Here is an 18,031-nt window from a genome sequence, read left to right as displayed (position 1 = left end):
CGCTGAGTCATCAATAGGAACAACCAATAATCCGATAACGCGCTCTGGACAAGCGCGGACTTTTGGCTGATCAGTGCCGTTGATCGCAAGCCCAGCTCTAGCCCTCCAGGGCCGCAAGGCATTGACGATTATTTTATCTTTGAAACGTATCGCTGACTTTGATCGCCGACGCGCAAATTTACTACTCCCTTCAAACTGCCGTTGCTGCTGAGCACTTTGCTCTTTTCACCGTCGCATCCAGTGTTCTCAGGTTTGAACGCGCGAAACCTGCGACTCAAGCCGAGCCACAGTCACTGGCCGTCGCCATCACCTCTTTCGGTCAGAATCAACATTCTATCGCCTTTGTACTCAGACCCTGAAGCAGCCCCACAAAGTCGCAAGTTTGACGCCCCTGCAATTTTTCCTGCTCGACTCGTTTGCACATAAAGACGTATCAAGGGCAGCATTCCTCGAGCCGTCTCTTCAAAGTCTTTGATCTTGGGACCAGAGGATCTTGTCTCCGATTTTCTCTCGGATTCTCGAGGTCAAGTTTGTTGATCTCATCCGTTGCAAGAACCGAACCACCCCCTGCGTTTGAAAACGTGAACGGCGCAACGCTGTCGCGTTCATTTAGCAGCACCATGTCTGCCTCTACCCCTCGCACCTCGCTGCGACGTAAGACTGCCATCTCTCAGCAGACAGGTGTGGTACCTATACTAACACCACCCACAGAGGGCTTACGCCATGCTCCAAAAATCAACCAACCCTTCATCCCCGATACAGCCCCTGCCCGTCGATCACACACCCATCATGGACTCACATCACCACAACCGCCGACCAGCCCCCATCATGTAAACATGAATCCGGCCGCCAATCCCCAAAGCGCGCAGTTCGCAGTCGATAGCTGGGAAGGAAAAGACAATCGACAGGTGCCCATGTCGACGAGGGAAGTCCCGACCCCAGGGAACCGACCGCTCATGTTTTCCCATGTGCGTGACCCTTCGAAAATGCCCCGGCAATTGGATTATCAAGACCCTTATTTCCCGTTGAGATATCTCGAGGTTCCAAGAAGTCAGTATCCCCATGCATCCCATGAATCGGCTAGAAATACTGATGGCCTTGTCTCGTTAAGCGGATCACATATACAAACGTGCCCATTATGGCCTGCAGTCAGGTATTCCAGACGAAGTCGACTTTGCGCTGTACCACCTAGTACAAATTTCAAATCAGCGGTGGGATAAATTCAAATTTGAAGGATTTCCCTTGCTTGCGGAAACTTTGATGCAGAAAGCACTTGACATCACACAACTCTGCACGGGAGTGAAGTGGGAATTCCAGTATGATCCCCGGAAGCCGACAGACCGTGCCAATGTGCTCAATTCGTTACATGGTACCCGGGATATTCTGGATAAAATTAGCAAAATCCCAGTGAACCTCCCGGACGACAGTCTTGAGACCTACGACTTCAATCATCGGTTGAGAAACATCAAAGAGGCCACGTTAGTCTTGCGAAACATGGTGCTCCTGAAAGAGAACGCGTTTTATGTGTCGCGTTATGCAAATGGTCTATTGCGGGATTTCTTGGTCATCTTGATCAATGCTCCCAATCAACCGCGACTGAATGAAATCAAAAATGATGCACTGGATATCGCGGAAGAGGTCACCAAATTCTTGCGAACTGACCCTGAAGATCCGCTGTGGATCTCTTTGGTGAATTGCCTTGACTCTCCAGACCGCGCACACGTTGTGCGGTCCTTGTGGGCGTTGACACACTTCGGCACTGAGCTGGACGATGCGGATGCAAACAGGGCCATGGAAACCCTGACCAGACCGACTCTCCAGCAGATGTATTATCACACGCTCCTTGACCTCGACAAGGATATTCTGAGTGGTGCACTGGACTTTTGGTATCAGTACACGCTCAGTCATGATAATATCGAGACATTGATGGATGTTGTCAATTTCCCAATCGTCTTCGTTCCTCGCATGATCGCGCTTTTGACCTATGAAGCACGACCCACCAAAAAAGAAACTGTTCTCCAGGAAGAAAAAGTTGCACCTCCACCCACTGACATTCCCCGTGTATCCCCCGAGCTTTTGGAAAAGCTCATGGAACTGTCCGAACCAGAGCGAAGCTCCCAATGGCTCCGTTGCTGTTTCATCGAGGATTCAGAATGCGAGATCACACAGATCGCTTTATGGCAAGCCTACCAGAGCCGATTTGCAGATCCCCGTGTCACTGGAGGGGGTGTTCTTCCCGCTGCAGAGTTTATCAAAAACGTCAGCAATACATTCACAAATGCCCAGGCCCAGGTCATCAATGGCCCCGGCACTGCCACCAAATTCATTATCAAGGGCATCCGACCTCTAGAAACTGCGCACACATTCGAGGGCTTCCCCTATTCCTATTGCAGATGGGCTGACAATTCAAAGCCCTCAAAGATGTGTCAGCGTGCGTTCACATCTCCGACAGATCTCCGGAACCATGTTTTCGGCGACCACATGACCCTGGAACCCACAGACACTCCCGGCCAGTATAAGCTTGACGCCGCAGAGTCTCCCATCCATACGTGCCAATGGGACCACTGCACACGGTTCCGAGCATCTGGGCCCAGCGCCAACACATCCATGGTGGCGGGCCATGTTTCCTCGCATTTGCCCGAAGACCGCCCCGCCGACGCACAGCCCACAACCGCCAAGCGTGTGGTTCTCCAAGAGCGAATCGTCCGCAAATGGTATTACATGGATACACCGATCAACGAAAAGGGCGAGCCATTTGGCGTGGCCTACAAGGCTGCGTTGGTGCTGCGCAACATCGCCCGGGGCCTGCCGAATCGGACCACGTCCAAATATGGTGGACTTCCCTGGAAGAAGGCCTGCTTCACGAGCCAGCGCCCCAAGATCGTCGAAGTCTGGGACCGGAATCGTGCGCTGCGCAAGGAACTTACCGAGTTAATCATGGTGATTGAGAAGGAGGTAGACTATTAAATTTCCTATTACATGTTTTCCGGTGTCGCAACGGCTTCTTTTTCGTTTATCATGAATCAATATCTCTGTACGATTAATACCCTGATTATTCATGTTCTCACTGTCTTTATGGTTCCCAGGTCCTCTCCCTTGTCTCAATGTACAATATCCAAGAGCCAGGCCCACATTGGTGGTGTTTTCTTTTTTCTGCTTTGTTTTTAAAAGGCTTGTCGCTTTGATCTAAGCCTAAATCCGCGCGCAAAAAGGCCCCCGAAAAGCGGAGCTGCATTACTACCTAGGTATGGGTATGGGGGTGGGATGTCTGACTTTTTCGGCGTCTCTTGAGATAGACATTCGAGATTCGTTAGTTAGCAAACTGAGGATCAGGGTTTAATCCACGCTTTTTTTCGTTTTACATCCGTTTGATTTGAGTCTTTTAACCTATACGCAAAACAACTTTCCCCTCATCCCCTCGCCTCAGCAGCCTCTTCCTCCAAAACCCGCATCGCATCCTCCGCCCTCGCAACGGGTACGTAGATATGATCGTGGAAATAACCGCTGACAACATTGGTACTGATACCGTGGTCCTTCAGCCGGTTAGTAATGGCAGCGATCAAGCCGACGGCTTCCAGGCTGGAGTGGATAGTAAGGGAGATCTTCTTGCAGGGAAAGATTGGCTCGTTGAAGTCATGCGACGTGGCGAGCGCTTCTGTTGTCACGATCGTTGTTCCCTCTTCTTCTTGCACGATTAGTTGCGGTTGGAGTGTCGAGAGAGGTAGTGAGTGGAGGGGTGATTTGGTTGTGAGGAAGACGTAGATTGCTGGGTCTAGGCTTGGTTGCATTGTTGCCAGAAGAATTGAGATATTTTTTTCACCTGGAGGTGCCATTTTGGAAGTTGAAGTGGAATAAGTAGCTCTGATGAATGATATATAGGGATATGGAGTGGATGTCATCTTGGGGCATGGTTTAGCTCGAAGAAATTAACCAATGAGAGCACAATATAGGATCTACGCGAAATTTTGATAGATGTTTGTGATAGGAAAAAAATGTAAACTTGCCTGAATACTCCTTAGGTTTCTAACGTTGGCGATCTGTCTCTTAACTGTACTATAACAATAATAAGCCTTAGAGAATACTCGGTCCCCGTACTATCATTTCCCTATTTACTTATTACATCAGTCTCTCTTGTTCAACAATGTAGCCAAGCAATGAGGTGGGCGATAACCGCATAACGAGTGATTCATCGAAATATTCTTTTGAATTCTGGCTTATATAGAGCTAACAAGCTAAGACTAGACTATGGAATTTAACAGATGTCAATCTACGTAATAATACTAGCAATAATAATATCCGAAAAAGAACTTCACACTTAGTAGTCACCTGTAGGCATTCCACCCACAGTCGGAACATGCTGTCCATGGAATCCGAACCCAACGGCCCCGTCGACATTTGCTCGACCAAGCTCCGACAAATTACGAGCATCGAGGCAGAGCAGATAACTCTTGCTACGCATCCCGTCGAGAACCACACTAAGAAGTACGCCATCATCCTCACTAGTGCCTTCGGGGTTAGCGACGAAAATGGGCTCGCCAGGCGATTGGCCGTGGCATGCCCAGAGCTGCACTTGCTGGGTATCACAATCGAGCTTCATGATACCATCTGTCAGAGTTGCCTCTCCGCGGAAGGTCACAGCGTAGACATATCGGTGTTTCTGGGTGACAATTTTCGGATTCAGAGTTGGCAGCTCAGGCGACAACGATTTGCAAACAGACCACTCGACTATTGCTTTCTTGGGCTCGGTGCATGGGGCGGAAGGCACCGCAGGCAGTCGGAACCGAGTAAATGATGAACGGAAAGAATCGTCTTTCTTCTTTTGGAAGGCCTTGGCTGTATCCAATGAAGAGATCAAATTCTCATAATAGAGAGATTGCAAACATTCAGAACTGTCGGCTCTCACGACATCTGCAACAATATCCAACTCCGCCGGATTCTCCTTCGAGGGTTCGAGCCATGCGTTGACCGTGTGGAAGCAAAAGAACGCAGGGCTTTCGTATGTCGCGATCAATCCCTTGCCATGCTTACGGTCAATGACATGCCACACTGCCGGCTGACTTGGGTCTGTTGGCGAGATCGCATCTATGAACGAGGAGTCAAACTCCCGTGGCTTTATGTGCGAGTTCCACAAACATAGCAAAATGTGGTCCTCCGTGATGAGGAATGAGTGAATATAAACAGGTGTTGCGGGGAAGGTTGCTAGGATTGTGGTTTCCCCAGTCGAAGCCGAGACCCCGAAAACACGGTATGTACAGGTTGGTCCCAGCGTGAGATTATAATTGAACATGTCTCCCGTGATAGGGTCGGATCGGGCATGAGATGCAGCGAGGTGCCCCGAAAGCTCAGGGTGTAAACTTGTCTGCGAGGCCAGGCCGATGGGCTCCAGGGTTTCTGGATCGAGCTTTTGAAAGGCGTTGTAGTCGGTCTTCGCATAGAGGGTTCGGATTGCTCGGGAATCACTCCACCGAGAAGCTGACTTCGACTCATCGGGCTTGGGATCAAGGCCTGGAACATTGATCGAAAGGGTGACAGATATGTTCTTACTCGACGGAGTGGGTTGCGCGACATATTCAGTCTGGACTTTGCCCAAGACGCTCTTGCAGGGATCGCGTTTCTGTCCGAAACTGATCGTGCGCAGAGATCCCGTCTTCCTTGCTAGTTCGATCTGGTCATCGGTTGAGAAGCGAGAGTTGTAGAAAACCCGAGGTGAAGTACAGGAGTCATCTGGAGCAAAGATCTGGAAACGATGGTTTTGACCGAATCCATCGAACCAGTGGGAGAGACGCAGTGTTTCTCCATTCTCGGCTTCGACATGGCTTTTTCCTGGACCTGTGCGGTACAGAACTCCAGCAGCGTAGGCAGGAATATGTCCTATCACAGAGAGCTCGACGGGTTTGCGCTGTTCGTATTCAGGATCGAACTAAACAGGGATGAGCATGTATAATTCGGGGGTTCTAACTATCACTTCACTTACACCCTTGTCATTGGGCCAGTTATTATAATAATCTTCTGTCCTATCATTCTCCATGGCTATTGGATCTGGGCCAATAGAAGGCATATTCTCCAATGTGACGTGTCTTGAGATTGTTGCCTGATATTTTAGGCCACCAATTCTGTTTCTTCCCCCTTGTCGTTTTGTCGAATCTGATTTACTGAAGAGATTGATAAGTGGACAATCTATGCACCCTTTATATATTTCTCAAACAATAGACTTGTCTGCTGGGCCTAATCTTTGTGTTCGTCATGGGCGGGGCAATCGCGACGGGCTAAATCTCACAACCGACTTCTCCCTTTAGCTCGCCAATCGCCAACGTCGAATTACCGAGTCTCGCTCATCATCGTCGCTTTGAGCCGCGCCAAGTCTACAACCGACTTCGAATCTCGGATTGCATATTCAATTCTGGTTTCATCAGGGGATCTTGGCGGGATATACCCACTCGATGGCTGTTAATAGCCCGTCTTCCGCAAATGATCTATCTTGTGAGATCCACATCTGAGGTTGTCACCTTTTCGGAGCCTTCTATTAAACCGACGCCAACCCCCCATGAAGCAACGAGTACAAAAGCCAGAGACCACAACAGGCCCAAAGATGTGGAGATGTAAAGAATGTCCCTCCAATTTTCAGCGATTAGACCATATGAAACGCCATGCCCTTACTCGTATGTTTCCAATAATACTCAGATGGATACAGTAATGACTTGCCACAGATCAAACGGCGAAGAGCCACATCTGTTCATTTTGCGGCTCTGTATTAAGCCGAGGGTGTGTCATCTTCCATCACTTCCGAAGAGAGATATCTCACCCTGTCATGTGTGCTGACAAAAACACCTAGAGATGTGCTACGGAGGCATTGGAAATCGTGCAAGGCCCGTGTGGACAGTGGCCATGCAATCCCCGAGCCGGAGCGCGGTGGAAAACACAAACGTGCCTGTGATAGTTGTGCAAGCCTCAGGAAAGCCTGTAATGGGGAAATTCCGTGTGCGGAATGCACCCAACGAGAAAGACAATGTACTTATCAACGCCTTCTCGGCGACGAGCTTCCCTTGCCATCCATATCGCAGGCTTTATTAGGGACCCCGGACGCCGAAAGTTCAGGTGTGAATAATGATGCCCCTAAGGTTGCTGAGTCAAGTTGGGACCTTGGCCCTGCAACGCTTTACCCAACTCGTACGGAAATTAATGCTCGACTTCAGAAATTCGCTTTTGGCTGATTAGAAAGGCCAACAATCTGTTCTTGACGGCTCCCTCGCCTTTCGTGGCCCGCATTGAAGATTTTCATTCTGTTTCGTTAAAGTCATTAAAAGTGCCATTTGGTGTAACTATTTTTTAATAGATTCATCTTTAATTATAGTTAATTTAGAAGAGTTAGTATATGAAATTGTATGGTATTAAATACCATATAGGCGTATATAGAGTATAGACTCGGGTATACTAAAGGTATACACAATTCCATGAATAGAAGTAATCTCTTCTTTTTTCAAGCTTTAATAGCTAATAAGACCCTGCCCTCCTACTCTATTGACTTTACAGACAATCGGGAGCATATTGGTGGCATGGTAGGTGGTTGAATTGATTAGGTACTAATTTACGGACGCGTTTTGGTTGGGGTGCGCAGCTCGGTTGCGTGCGCAGCTCGCTTACCGAATACGATATTAGCTTTGAAGGATAGGCATCTCTGTGCAATCCAAGTTCCCCTTCACTGGCTCCCCGATGTGTAGTTTTCACCGTGGCAAGAAAATGGAATCGACGCTATCGTAGACATTGTCGATAAAGTTCTCATAGCTCAACCAAGCCGTGTCATCGGAGCTACTTTGCAGAGTCGGGTCGCTGAAATCCATCGCATCCCACACATTGGGCCAGGGCACCGGCGCAAAGGAAGTCGGCACTTCTGCAACGTGCGAGTCTCGTGGTCCATCGACGGCCTCTCTCAAATCAAGCGAGAAGTTCGTAAGATCCTGTTGACGTTCAGATTGTTCCGAGAAAAGCTCGGGAGAAATGCCGTCAAAAGAGTATTCTTGGCGAGAGGCATCAATACCGAGAAGCTGATTTCTTTGCGTTTTCGCCTGTGACATGAGCCTCTCTAAAGGTTTCCAGAGCATGCCCTGTTGAGAATCTGCAATTACGAGCCGCGAGCGGTGGTAGACATCTTCAACGACTGTCCAGTACTTTGACATCACCGTGGGACTTTTGCAGACACAGAGTTCGGCAAGAGCCACGGCCAATGCGTGCCACGGAACCCACATCGACTGGTACCACCGCCAGGACCTGGAACCTGGGTGGTTGTATACCTCCTGCGAGCACTGCAGGTTATCAGCTGCGATTTTGAGAAGAGCATTCTCCTGGATTTTCGGGGGTATGAAATTATAGCTGCGTTGCAGCGGCCGGAGACATGCTAGCTGCAGCCAGCTACCCATAAGACATGCTGTCTTCTGCGCGTACCACTGGAAGTCCGACAGGTCGGGCCTGCAGCCTCCCAGAAGTACTGACGTCTTTTGTTGGAAATCGTGGACGACTTGCTGCCGCAAACTCATGATAGTTACGGCTGGCTCTGTGACGTCCGAAAATGCAAGAGTTCGAGTCACGGACGCAGCCGCTGCGCTAACCAAGGTATGCGTCATGTCGGTAAATGTGCCTTCTGTGTGTTCGGAGATTGGCCATGTCATGTCAAACCATAGGTCCTCGTCGTTGATGTTCAAAGGCGGGTTGTAATCGAGCCATGCTGATTGCATCATCGGCTCGGATGCCCTGTCTAGGGAGGCTGCTACATCGAGAAGGCCGATTCCCAGCCATGCTCGTTTGCGCATCTCGTGCTCAAAAGGGCGTACGGTGAATGGCGGCTGGGGCATGTGGAGAGATAATGCCTGCCCTACTCGGAGTGCCATGCTCAACATAGTCCAGACCCTTCGACTTTGGTCTTGAGATCGTGCGGCGAGCTAGAAGGGTTTAGATTAGAATTTCAAGATGAAGGAGCACGAAGACGATAAAATTGTAGTTGTACTGACCAGAGAGATAATATAAGCTTGCAGAACAGTGAGATCGTTCGTCGTGACAAAGTCCGCCTTTGCGAGTGCAGATTCGGTTTCTTTTTGGAATTCTGCGACTATTATCTTCTTGCTCGTGTTGAACATTGACTGAGATTCCACTTCGTCAAGAGTACAAACAGCGCAAAGATAAATAGCCGAAGCAAGGGTGGCTGGTGCCTGGTGATCCTGCTCATAGTCAAGATAAGGCTTGCCATCCCTAATAAATGCTTGGAGCGACGGCCGATGTAGGATTTTGAACAGAGGATCGACATTGCGGAAGAAAATATCACATAACCTGTGCCGGATTTGGGGTTGAAGATTTAATCGACTGTTGGCCTGGGGTGAGTTCGACGAACTGTCGGGGCTTTCTGAGCTCAGAACCGACACACCAAAACCAGACGCTGAATCTTTGATATCGTGGTTTTCATTTTCTAGACGATCTTCCAGGACACTGCGCAATTCCTGGGTCTGTGATTGTGACATGAGTCAATCACATCCGCAAATCATAAGTTTAACAAACTTACTTGCTGCATGATATCCTCCCAAAATGGACCCCCCACATACGCAGTTGAAGGGCGGGGAAGATGTGGCTGGGCTGCACCGGGCAAGTAGTCGTGATCCTGGTGAGTATCAGGACCGGTCGTGCTGGCCTCCGCCACCGATTCCTGCTGTGTGGATGAATGCGAAGGCACATGGACAATGGAGGAAATATGCGATTCATCACCTCGTTCATTTGCAACTATCTTTAGAAGTTTCTCGAGTCTCGCTACCCGCTCGGATAGTTCCTTGTCCGAGCCTACAATCCGCTCAGGCTTTCGCGCGCGGCCGCGGGGTAGACGCGCACGTTCCACAGGAATACACACGAGGCCAAGTCGCTGGCAGCTTGTACAAGGACTCAACTTGTCGCATTTCACTTTGCGCTGGCGACATGCTTCGCAGGTGAGGCGGACCCGTGGTGCGGAGGACCGTGAGTGGGTTGTCCCGACTTGGCCCACGGGATCGGCCATTATTCACCGGAACACAATTTGTGTGGCTGGAAATGAGGTAAATGGACTTGAGATGGATTGTTCAATTTTTTCAATGTACATCCATGCTTGTCGAAGATCCAAGGCACTTGCATGCGAGGTTCTGCGCCACCCCCGCGAAGCTATCGATCCATATTAGCTTTTACTGGCCAACCAGGGCTTGAATTGGCACTTTCTGTATTTGCGGATGATCTGCGCACCTTAAATGCAAAATGCAAAAAAAAAGAAAAAAGAAAAAAGTGATGAATCGGCAGAGTTAATCAGTAAAACGTCAAAAAGGCGGTAGGCTAAGCGGTGCAATCTACAATACGGGCAATATTATATCTGCATGCTTGAGGCTAACCATACTAACCAATCATGAGTCATGATGATAACCTACAAGGATGGAAATGGGTGACTATGTGCCTAAGTACCTTTCTATACATATCTAAATCAATAAGAATAATAGTCTTTCTTGGTACTGTTTCAGATGTCTTTTTAACTGTTTTTTATTAATTATACGAAGAAGTTAAGGTGACGATAGATAGGGTAGAATTTAGAACTAGATAGAGGCACCGCATAAACCTATGATATATCTCTAATCTCTAAACTTTTATAGAAAGGTACTTGGATGGTATCATGGTCGATGTGGTGAGAATACTATAGGGATATGGTAGCTAGTAGGATCAGTTTGCTATCAGGTACCTCTCTCTCGTTCCTGCTCTCTCTCGTTCCTGCTCTCTCTCGTTCCTGCTCTCTCTCGTTCCTGCTCTCTCTCTTCCTCCATCTCTCTTCATACCATCTGCTCTTCTTATCCTCACAGCACTTCTGCAATGTTCGATCCGGCATATCCTCCTTCTTTTTACTTTATGCTGAAGCTTCTTATCGTTCTCTTGACTTATCAGTGATGGCTGATCCAGCTCCTATCCTCTGGCCTTCGCACCATCCCAGGGCCATAACTCTTTTGTCGCCTCGCAAAAGGCGTCGTTATCTTCGTGGATCAGAAGAGTCGGAGGGTGATATGAGTCTGGAGCAGTACATGCACTCCTCCGAGATCTAGCGGTCAGTGTCACTAGTCCACTACCTCTACCGGTGAAAATGGAGACTATGCCTGCCCTAGAACAGAGGATCAGTCCACTTTACCCGGAGATTGAAGCCATCATGAGCCGGCACAATCTTAATGTCACCTCAACCTTCCAATGTGGGAAGATGAGCAAACCAAACTATCCTGGAGGTGATATCCCTTTGAACTTCTTCTGTATCTCTACAGAGACTACTCAGAAAAGAGAGTCGTTACCCAAGGACACGGAGAAGTCCTAGTGAAGGTGGTACTTGTGGGGCCATGGACACGCGCAAATTGGTTCGAGCTGCGAACTCAAATCATATCAGTTTTCGCGATATAAGCTTTATTTAAAATAACACTCTGATGTCTTATTTAGACGTCTTTTTTACTAGGGTTTCAAAAAGGTAGAAGGATAATATTACCAATGAGAATAACAGTAGGGAGCAGCCATACCGAGCTTACTTCCTCTATAACGTATGATAACGTCTTTCCAATGTATAATGGACATCACTAGATCACAATCAAAATGATCGCAAAGTACTCCGTATTATCCTTCAATAGTCGATGCTTTTCTTCACCGTCGATTAATTCAAATACTCCGGCACCGTGCGCGCCGCCCATTCCCGGTTGGGAATATACGAATTAGATCGGCATCCTTCAGAGTTTTCGATTTCACCGAGAGCTAGAGCCTTTGCAAAAATATGGAGTATTGTGTCGTGAAGTTGTAATTAGGGCAGTAAATATTCAAATGTTTGAATAATCAAGATATATCCCCGAACTCCCCGAGATTGGAGTTTCAGGTTCCAGGTTTGTTCAGATGCAAAAATGGGCTGCAGAAGTAAGTGCAGATCGCAAGAACAATAGGATTGTATTGCCCCACCCCTAACCCCTCCTGCTCCTATTGAAACGAAGAAACCCGAGTCTTGTAGGGTCTTGATGGGGGGGTTATTTGACGCTATTGATTTTATATCATAGGACACCCACGACAATGTAGCCCGGTTTATGGGGGTAAGACGATCTTGGCCGCGAGTGGACCAATCGCTACTCAGAGTTTTTTTCAAAAAAAGCAATTATTCCCACGCTTTGGGGGTTCCACGCACCCACCTGCAGTGATGCAATCCCAAGCAGGGGAGAGATTCCTATTATGTACATATAGGCCGACAAAGCAAGCATGGATCAAGCATTTGAATCGACGAATCAGAGAACGTTTTGCTGAAAACAAAGTTCATGCCATGCGGAGACCATGTGGTCTTCAGGGCATCCTTCAACCTCCTACCTTCCCTCGTAGGGAACCTGTACTCCGTACGTAGAAGTATACGCCGTATACTCTTGACAATAATCTGCAATTTACGGTGTACGGTGTGCAGCGGACATGACAAATATCCCTTATAGTTACAATGCACGACACAAATTCCCGCTTTCTACTGATCGCCACGTGAGAATGGGCCCGCTAATCCCTAGTCCCTTCGGACAACCAGGCTAATGGGACGAATATGAATGCATATCTTATCAAATTAAATACTTGTCTACTATTGCTCCATATCTACCTCGGTGGCTGAATGTGATCTTCAAATCCGGTGGAGAGGGACCTCTTACATACCTCGGGCTTTATTTTCCTTTTATTGCGTACGCCATACTTTACGGTCTCCTATCCCTCCTTTGTACATATGTATTGAGAAGCGGGCCATTCCCTAATCTCGGGATACTTGATCTCGAGCATTGAGAAAGTGCCGTTCATATCTACTATAAGTCAACCGGGGAACTTTGCGATCTCTCTTTCAGCGCATTCAACACCCTTCTGTTCATCACAATCCGTGCACTAAACTGGGCCTTCACTCATTTATATACGCCTTTATGACACGATGACTACTCTATCGACACCCCGTGGTCACCAGGCCCTCGCCATCAGCATTGTGTTTACGACTATAGCGACATTAATTGCTGCCGTGCGTATACTTACACGAGCATTTCTCGTAAAGCAGATGGGAGCGGACGACTATGTCATCCTAGTCTCTCTGGCCTTCTCGTGGGTTTTCTTCGGCCTGATGGTCGGCGAAGTCTACCACGGCATGGGTGAGCACTATAGGGATATCCCCGCTGCAACCTTCAAGACTCAGATGCTCGTAAGTTCCGCAGCAGAACATCCCTCCAACAAAGTGCGGTTCCATTGACATGGCCCTCTTACAGTACTTCTGGGCTTCAGTTCCCATATATCAAACAAGCCTCATCAGCACAAAGATGTCGATCCTTCTCCAATATAAACGAGTCTTCTCCACACCACACATGCGCCGAGCGTGTTGGCTCCTGATCGGCTTTCTAGGCTTCTACGGAGCCTGGACCATCATCAGCGCCTGGGCCAACTGTGTTCCTCTCGCGAAGTTCTGGGATCCAACTGTCCCAGGCTTCTGTTTGGATAAAAAAGCCTTGTGGTTCTCCAACTCGGCCATCCACATTCTTACCGATACTCTCATTCTCATATACCCAATGCCAGTCTTGAAATCGCTACAATTGCCCAAGAAGCAGAAGTTCGCTCTTATTGCTGTCTTCGCGCTAGGTGGATTGTAAGTCCGCCTCAATATGATGAGAATCATTTAACAATACTAACAATCATTCTTCCAGCGTTTTGATCACAAGTATACTCCGCCTCAAATCTCTCCTCGTTATCGCCAACTCAAGCGATCCAACCTGTAAGTACTAACAATCACCTGCAAAACCCTTCCCTTATCCACGAGCCAAATCTAACAATCTACCCCAGACGACAATGTCGGCGCAGCAACCTGGTCCGCGGTCGAGTGCAACGTCGCAATTATCTGCGCCTCTCTCCCGGGCACGCGCGCCTTCCTCTCCAAGCTCCTGCCTCACATCTTCTCCACCCGAAGCAACGGCTACCGCAGCAGGACCACGCGACATACGCGAAACGGAAACCCCCTCACAGCAAACGGCAACACGCAAGTCCTGGCCTCTGTCGTCGGTGGGCGTGGTCACAGCTCGGATTATGACCACGATCTGGAAGCTCTGTCGCCGTCTGGTTCCTTCAATAGCTACACCAAAGAGCCTGTGAAGGAGGTTTTTGCGGGAATCAAGGTCACGACTAATGTTACGCAGGAGAGTACCTCGCATTCGAAGATTGTTATTAATGATGATATGGGCAGTACGAAGGAATTGGTGAAGAAGCATAGCTTTTGATTTATAATGATTTGGGTTGGGTTCATTCTCTATACTTTCTTTTTTTTCTTTTTCTTTTCCTTTCTTGTCTAGTGGTCTTCTCTCTTGTTTTATATACCTATGGCTCTTACGTGGCGGTTCTTTGGCTTTTACGCGATGATATACCCAATTACAACACTATTACCATCGATTATTCAAGATATCACCACATTCTCGATGTATGAGGGACTGGCTAGTGATTCATTGAAGCCGCGGATCAAAAAAGATCTAACTAATCAATTTACCTCGAAGCAAAATTTTATCGATGTGTCTACCAGACAGGACATGGCTAGAATTAAAACAATCATTTTATTAAACTATGGTCGTTCCAGACCTCAAGGGTACCTACACAGTCTTCAAACATGAGCTCTAGGGTATTATGGATGCATTGTAAGACAAGTGTACAGATTTCGAGGCGAACAAAACGAGCTGATCATTCAGTATGCATGGAACCCGCCCACTGTACATTCGAAAGCCGCCAACATTTTAGAGACCAAGAGCTCGTAACAAGGAAGATATAAAAGGGAAGAAGAGAAAAAAGAGGAAATAATTCTAGGAAAGGATATTGAAAACGATTAGCACCGGTATGTGCAATCATGCTTGCAAATACGCAGCTGTCCTCGTGCAAATCCTAGAAATTCAATATAGTGGTAGACCTTAGATTGGTTGCAAAGAAGATATACTCTACTCCCAAACGTTGGAAAAGAGGTCGTCAGATCCGCCAAATCCACTAGACTTGTTATTTGTGCTTGTAGAGGTAGGGTGGGAGACCGGGGCAGCGCTGGCCCAGCCGCCGAAGTCCTCGTCCGCAGCCACAGTGGGTGCAGGCTTAGAAGCAGCAGCACTGGGTGCGCCCCAGCCGTGGCCCACGTCGTTCGGAGTCAAGGTATCTGGTACCTTCATCATAGATGCAGGCGAGGGTACGGCATGATGCGATGAGGCATGATCAGGTGTGCTCCACGCGTTCCCGCCCCATGGATCAAAGCTTCCAGACATCATGCTGGCTGCTGCTGCGTTCGCAGCGCTGGTGGCTGGCGCTTTCAAGGGGGCAGGAGGCTGCATTGGGGGAGCAGAAATATTAAACGCAGATCTCATTTCCTGCCGAGGAGAGGTTGCAGTAGGCTTCGGGGGTGGGACCGTTGAGGCTTTTGTAGTAGGCGAAGAAAATCCGAACAAGTCATTTGACAGGGACGATGATGGAGGGTTAGGCTTAACAGTTGGAGAAGTAAATCCACCGAATCCGAAATCTTGCCCACTGGAGATGGAAGTTGTTCGGGACTGAGACTTCGGGGCTGACACGGTTGCGGAAGTGAAGCTATCGAAGAAGTCGCCCGTAGAACCCGAGGGTGATGTAACCTTCGGGGCAGCAGGGGTCGACTTGGCGCCGCCGAAGGATGAGAGATTAGAGAATGCCGATGGCTTCTCAGCCGGTTTGGCGAGTGGAGGAGAAGTAGTGGTCGGGAAGCTCAGTCCACTGAAGGCGTCCGTAAGACCGCCCATGTGAGACGAAGCGGAGGGGGCAGGAGGGGAGGCCATGTCGCCGAAGGAGTTGCCCCGCTGGTGCTGCACGGTTGATGCCGGCTGCGGCTTCGAGTACAATGACAAGATTGACTGTTTAAGGTCTGGCCGAGACATTCCGGCTGGTGTTGCTGGTGTGGATGTTGTGCTAGACGGGCGACTACCAGTAGAAGGCTGGGTGCTACCGAAGAAGTCAAGACCTAGCAATGAATCATTGGGTTTGTGAATTTTGGCTGGTGCGGGCTGTGCTTGTCTAGGTGGCAGACGCGGAGCAGGTTCGGTTGTGCTAGGGCGATTCGGAGGAGAGATATCATCGCCGAACAAATCAATCGAGGCTTGTTGACGGTGTACCGGGGGCTGACTGGCAGCGGCGGCTCTTTGCGAAGCGGAACGTTCAATTTTTGCTTTCTCCTGTACAACCGCAAGAGGCTAGCAAGTCAGTGGTTACTGCTGACAAGATGGTTTATCATGCAATCACTCACCACATCGTCATCGCCGTCATCTAGAGTTGAGGGGTCCGGAATCCCACCGTCCATTACCCATCGCTTGCTTTCGTACTTTGTCCGGATGAAGTTTTCGATTTTCCTATTCACAAAAATTGTCAGAAAACACCACCACACAACGAGTACCATTAGAATGCCCTTACGCATCGGAGGGAACGTGGCCGGGTGCCAGCTTTGCTTCCCAGTATCTGCATCCTATTAGCCCATGCCCAACGTGGTCGGTCAATTGGTTGCGACGAACTTGTTGGCTCTTCCATTGCCCCATCTCACAACACTCTGAAGTTGTTCATCGGTCCACGAATCGAGATCCACGGATTTGACTCGGCTGATATGCGTGCCCATACCCCGGTGAATGCCCGAGCACCGAATGCAAACAAAGACACCCAGGTTCCAGGAAGCCCATCGCGGATCTATTCGGAAGACAATTCAGTATATGAGCGCCAAGAAATATCCTCGGATATGAAGCCAGCGTAGGGCGCAATTTCAGGAGGGGATCGGAAACCACTCACGCTTGTTCCGTTTACAGTCGGCACATATCTTGTTGTGCTCGAGTTTCAGCAAAGTCTTGATTGCCTGCGTGTTTTGGGCGGCTTGGCCTGGGGTAGGACGTCGAGACGACATAATAGTAACAACTCAAGAATCGATGGTGAAAAAGGGATAGGGAAACAATGAGAGCCACCTAATTATTCTTAGGTGGCGGTCGGCACGGTTGCGGCCTAAGGCTATCGGGGTGTATACGGATGAGGGAAAATGCCAGTCACGCAGTTTGGTATAAGGTAACATGAGGTCATTGGCCGATAAGAGTAGATATTTGGAAAGATAAAGTACATTGTATATTGTATTATATTTGATTTTCACTGAATTAAGCTCTACAAAGATGGTTGGTCCACTCAAATGACGCCTCTCCCCCGTATCATGCATGCCGGCTATTCTGCAGCCTTAGTCCCCGCAAACCGAATGATGATTAAAAGTCATGAAAATCCCTTAGACCTTCGCCTGAGGGTCCTTAGCTGCACCGGCATCTTCTGTAAATCGCAGACTAACACTATTCACACAATGACGCTCGTCCGTGGGAGTCGGATACCCCTCACCCTCGAATACATGGCCAAGGTGACCCCCACAGTTGCTACACACGATCTCTGTCCGCTTCATGCCGAATGTGCTATCAACATGCCTAGTCACAGCACCAGGGATGGAATCAAAGTATGCTGGCCAACCACAGCCAGATTTGAACTTGTGGTCGGCAGTGTAAAGCGGCGCATTGCAACCAGCGCAATTGTAGACGCCTTTGGACGGATAGTGGGAATCGTATTCACCAGTACCAGCACGCTCGGTACCCTTTTCACGGAGAATACGAAATTGTTCTGTAGCCATTCTCGTAAGCAAATATCAACCGTATATTGCGTAGGAGTTGAAACTCCATGGTGTGCAAACCTGGGTTCAAAACAGCTCTCCACTCGGCTTCGCTCCTCTGGTCGGGTGGCGACATGGCTTCGGTTGCTTTCTCGGGGCTGGGGTTGGAGCTGAAGAAGGCACCGAAGAATGGAATGGTCGGTGCAGCCCTAAGAATCCTGGTGCTCGTCTTCGAATGAGGAGGCTTGCGCGTTGAGGACAAAAATCGGGAGAAGCAAAATGGTGGTGCAGGTCGGGTGGGGATAGTCTGTCGTTTGAGGGGCGAAATAAGACTACGAGATAGGTGAGATCGCATAGAGACGA

General features: G+C 48.9%; 7 protein-coding genes across 7 annotated transcripts; 2 read left to right on the top strand and 5 right to left on the bottom strand.

Moving 5' to 3' along the window:
* Positions 1-620: 620 nt before the first annotated feature.
* LCP9604111_6740 (putative chromatin remodeling complex subunit (Rsc9)) lies at positions 621-2,967 on the top strand (the record flags this gene model as incomplete). Its single annotated transcript, XM_039074695.1, has 3 exons — positions 621-654; positions 712-1,050; positions 1,112-2,967. 3 exons carry the CDS (start codon positions 621-623, stop codon positions 2,965-2,967), a joined length of 2,229 nt encoding a protein of 742 aa, XP_038927379.1.
* Positions 2,968-3,410: 443 nt separating this feature from the next.
* On the bottom strand, positions 3,411-3,833 carry LCP9604111_6739 (ACT domain-containing protein; the record flags this gene model as incomplete). Its single annotated transcript, XM_039074693.1, has 1 exon — positions 3,411-3,833. One exon carries the CDS (start codon positions 3,831-3,833, stop codon positions 3,411-3,413), a length of 423 nt encoding a protein of 140 aa, XP_038927378.1.
* Positions 3,834-4,315: 482 nt separating this feature from the next.
* LCP9604111_6738 (carotenoid oxygenase family protein) lies at positions 4,316-6,028 on the bottom strand (the record flags this gene model as incomplete). Its single annotated transcript, XM_039074692.1, has 2 exons — positions 4,316-5,920; positions 5,975-6,028. 2 exons carry the CDS (start codon positions 6,026-6,028, stop codon positions 4,316-4,318), a joined length of 1,659 nt encoding a protein of 552 aa, XP_038927377.1.
* A 1,693-nt stretch (positions 6,029-7,721) lies between these two features.
* Positions 7,722-10,030, bottom strand: LCP9604111_6737 (putative C6 transcription factor; the record flags this gene model as incomplete). The annotated part of the gene is made up of 3 exons (XM_039074691.1): positions 7,722-8,933; positions 9,003-9,491; positions 9,548-10,030. 3 exons carry the CDS (start codon positions 10,028-10,030, stop codon positions 7,722-7,724), a joined length of 2,184 nt encoding a protein of 727 aa, XP_038927376.1.
* Positions 10,031-12,952: 2,922 nt separating this feature from the next.
* LCP9604111_6736 (putative integral membrane protein) lies at positions 12,953-14,276 on the top strand (the record flags this gene model as incomplete). Its single annotated transcript, XM_039074690.1, has 4 exons — positions 12,953-13,213; positions 13,278-13,651; positions 13,710-13,777; positions 13,846-14,276. The coding sequence occupies 4 exons, from the start codon at positions 12,953-12,955 to the stop codon at positions 14,274-14,276; spliced, it is 1,134 nt and encodes a 377-aa protein (XP_038927375.1).
* Positions 14,277-14,978: 702 nt separating this feature from the next.
* Positions 14,979-16,936, bottom strand: LCP9604111_6735 (uncharacterized protein; the record flags this gene model as incomplete). Its single annotated transcript, XM_039074689.1, has 5 exons — positions 14,979-16,241; positions 16,295-16,397; positions 16,459-16,503; positions 16,557-16,725; positions 16,825-16,936. 5 exons carry the CDS (start codon positions 16,934-16,936, stop codon positions 14,979-14,981), a joined length of 1,692 nt encoding a protein of 563 aa, XP_038927374.1.
* A 363-nt stretch (positions 16,937-17,299) lies between these two features.
* On the bottom strand, positions 17,300-18,023 carry LCP9604111_6734 (peptide-methionine (R)-S-oxide reductase; the record flags this gene model as incomplete). Its single annotated transcript, XM_039074688.1, has 2 exons — positions 17,300-17,679; positions 17,750-18,023. 2 exons carry the CDS (start codon positions 18,021-18,023, stop codon positions 17,300-17,302), a joined length of 654 nt encoding a protein of 217 aa, XP_038927373.1.
* Positions 18,024-18,031: the final 8 nt, after the last annotated feature.

The sequence above is a fragment of the Penicillium roqueforti genome (assembly GCF_015533775.1).
Source record: "Penicillium roqueforti strain LCP96 04111 chromosome Unknown scaffold_18, whole genome shotgun sequence".
Classification (NCBI taxonomy): domain Eukaryota; kingdom Fungi; phylum Ascomycota; class Eurotiomycetes; order Eurotiales; family Aspergillaceae; genus Penicillium; species Penicillium roqueforti.
The sequence above is the reverse complement of the archived record's forward strand: the minus strand, read 5'-3'. Positions and strand labels throughout refer to the sequence as shown.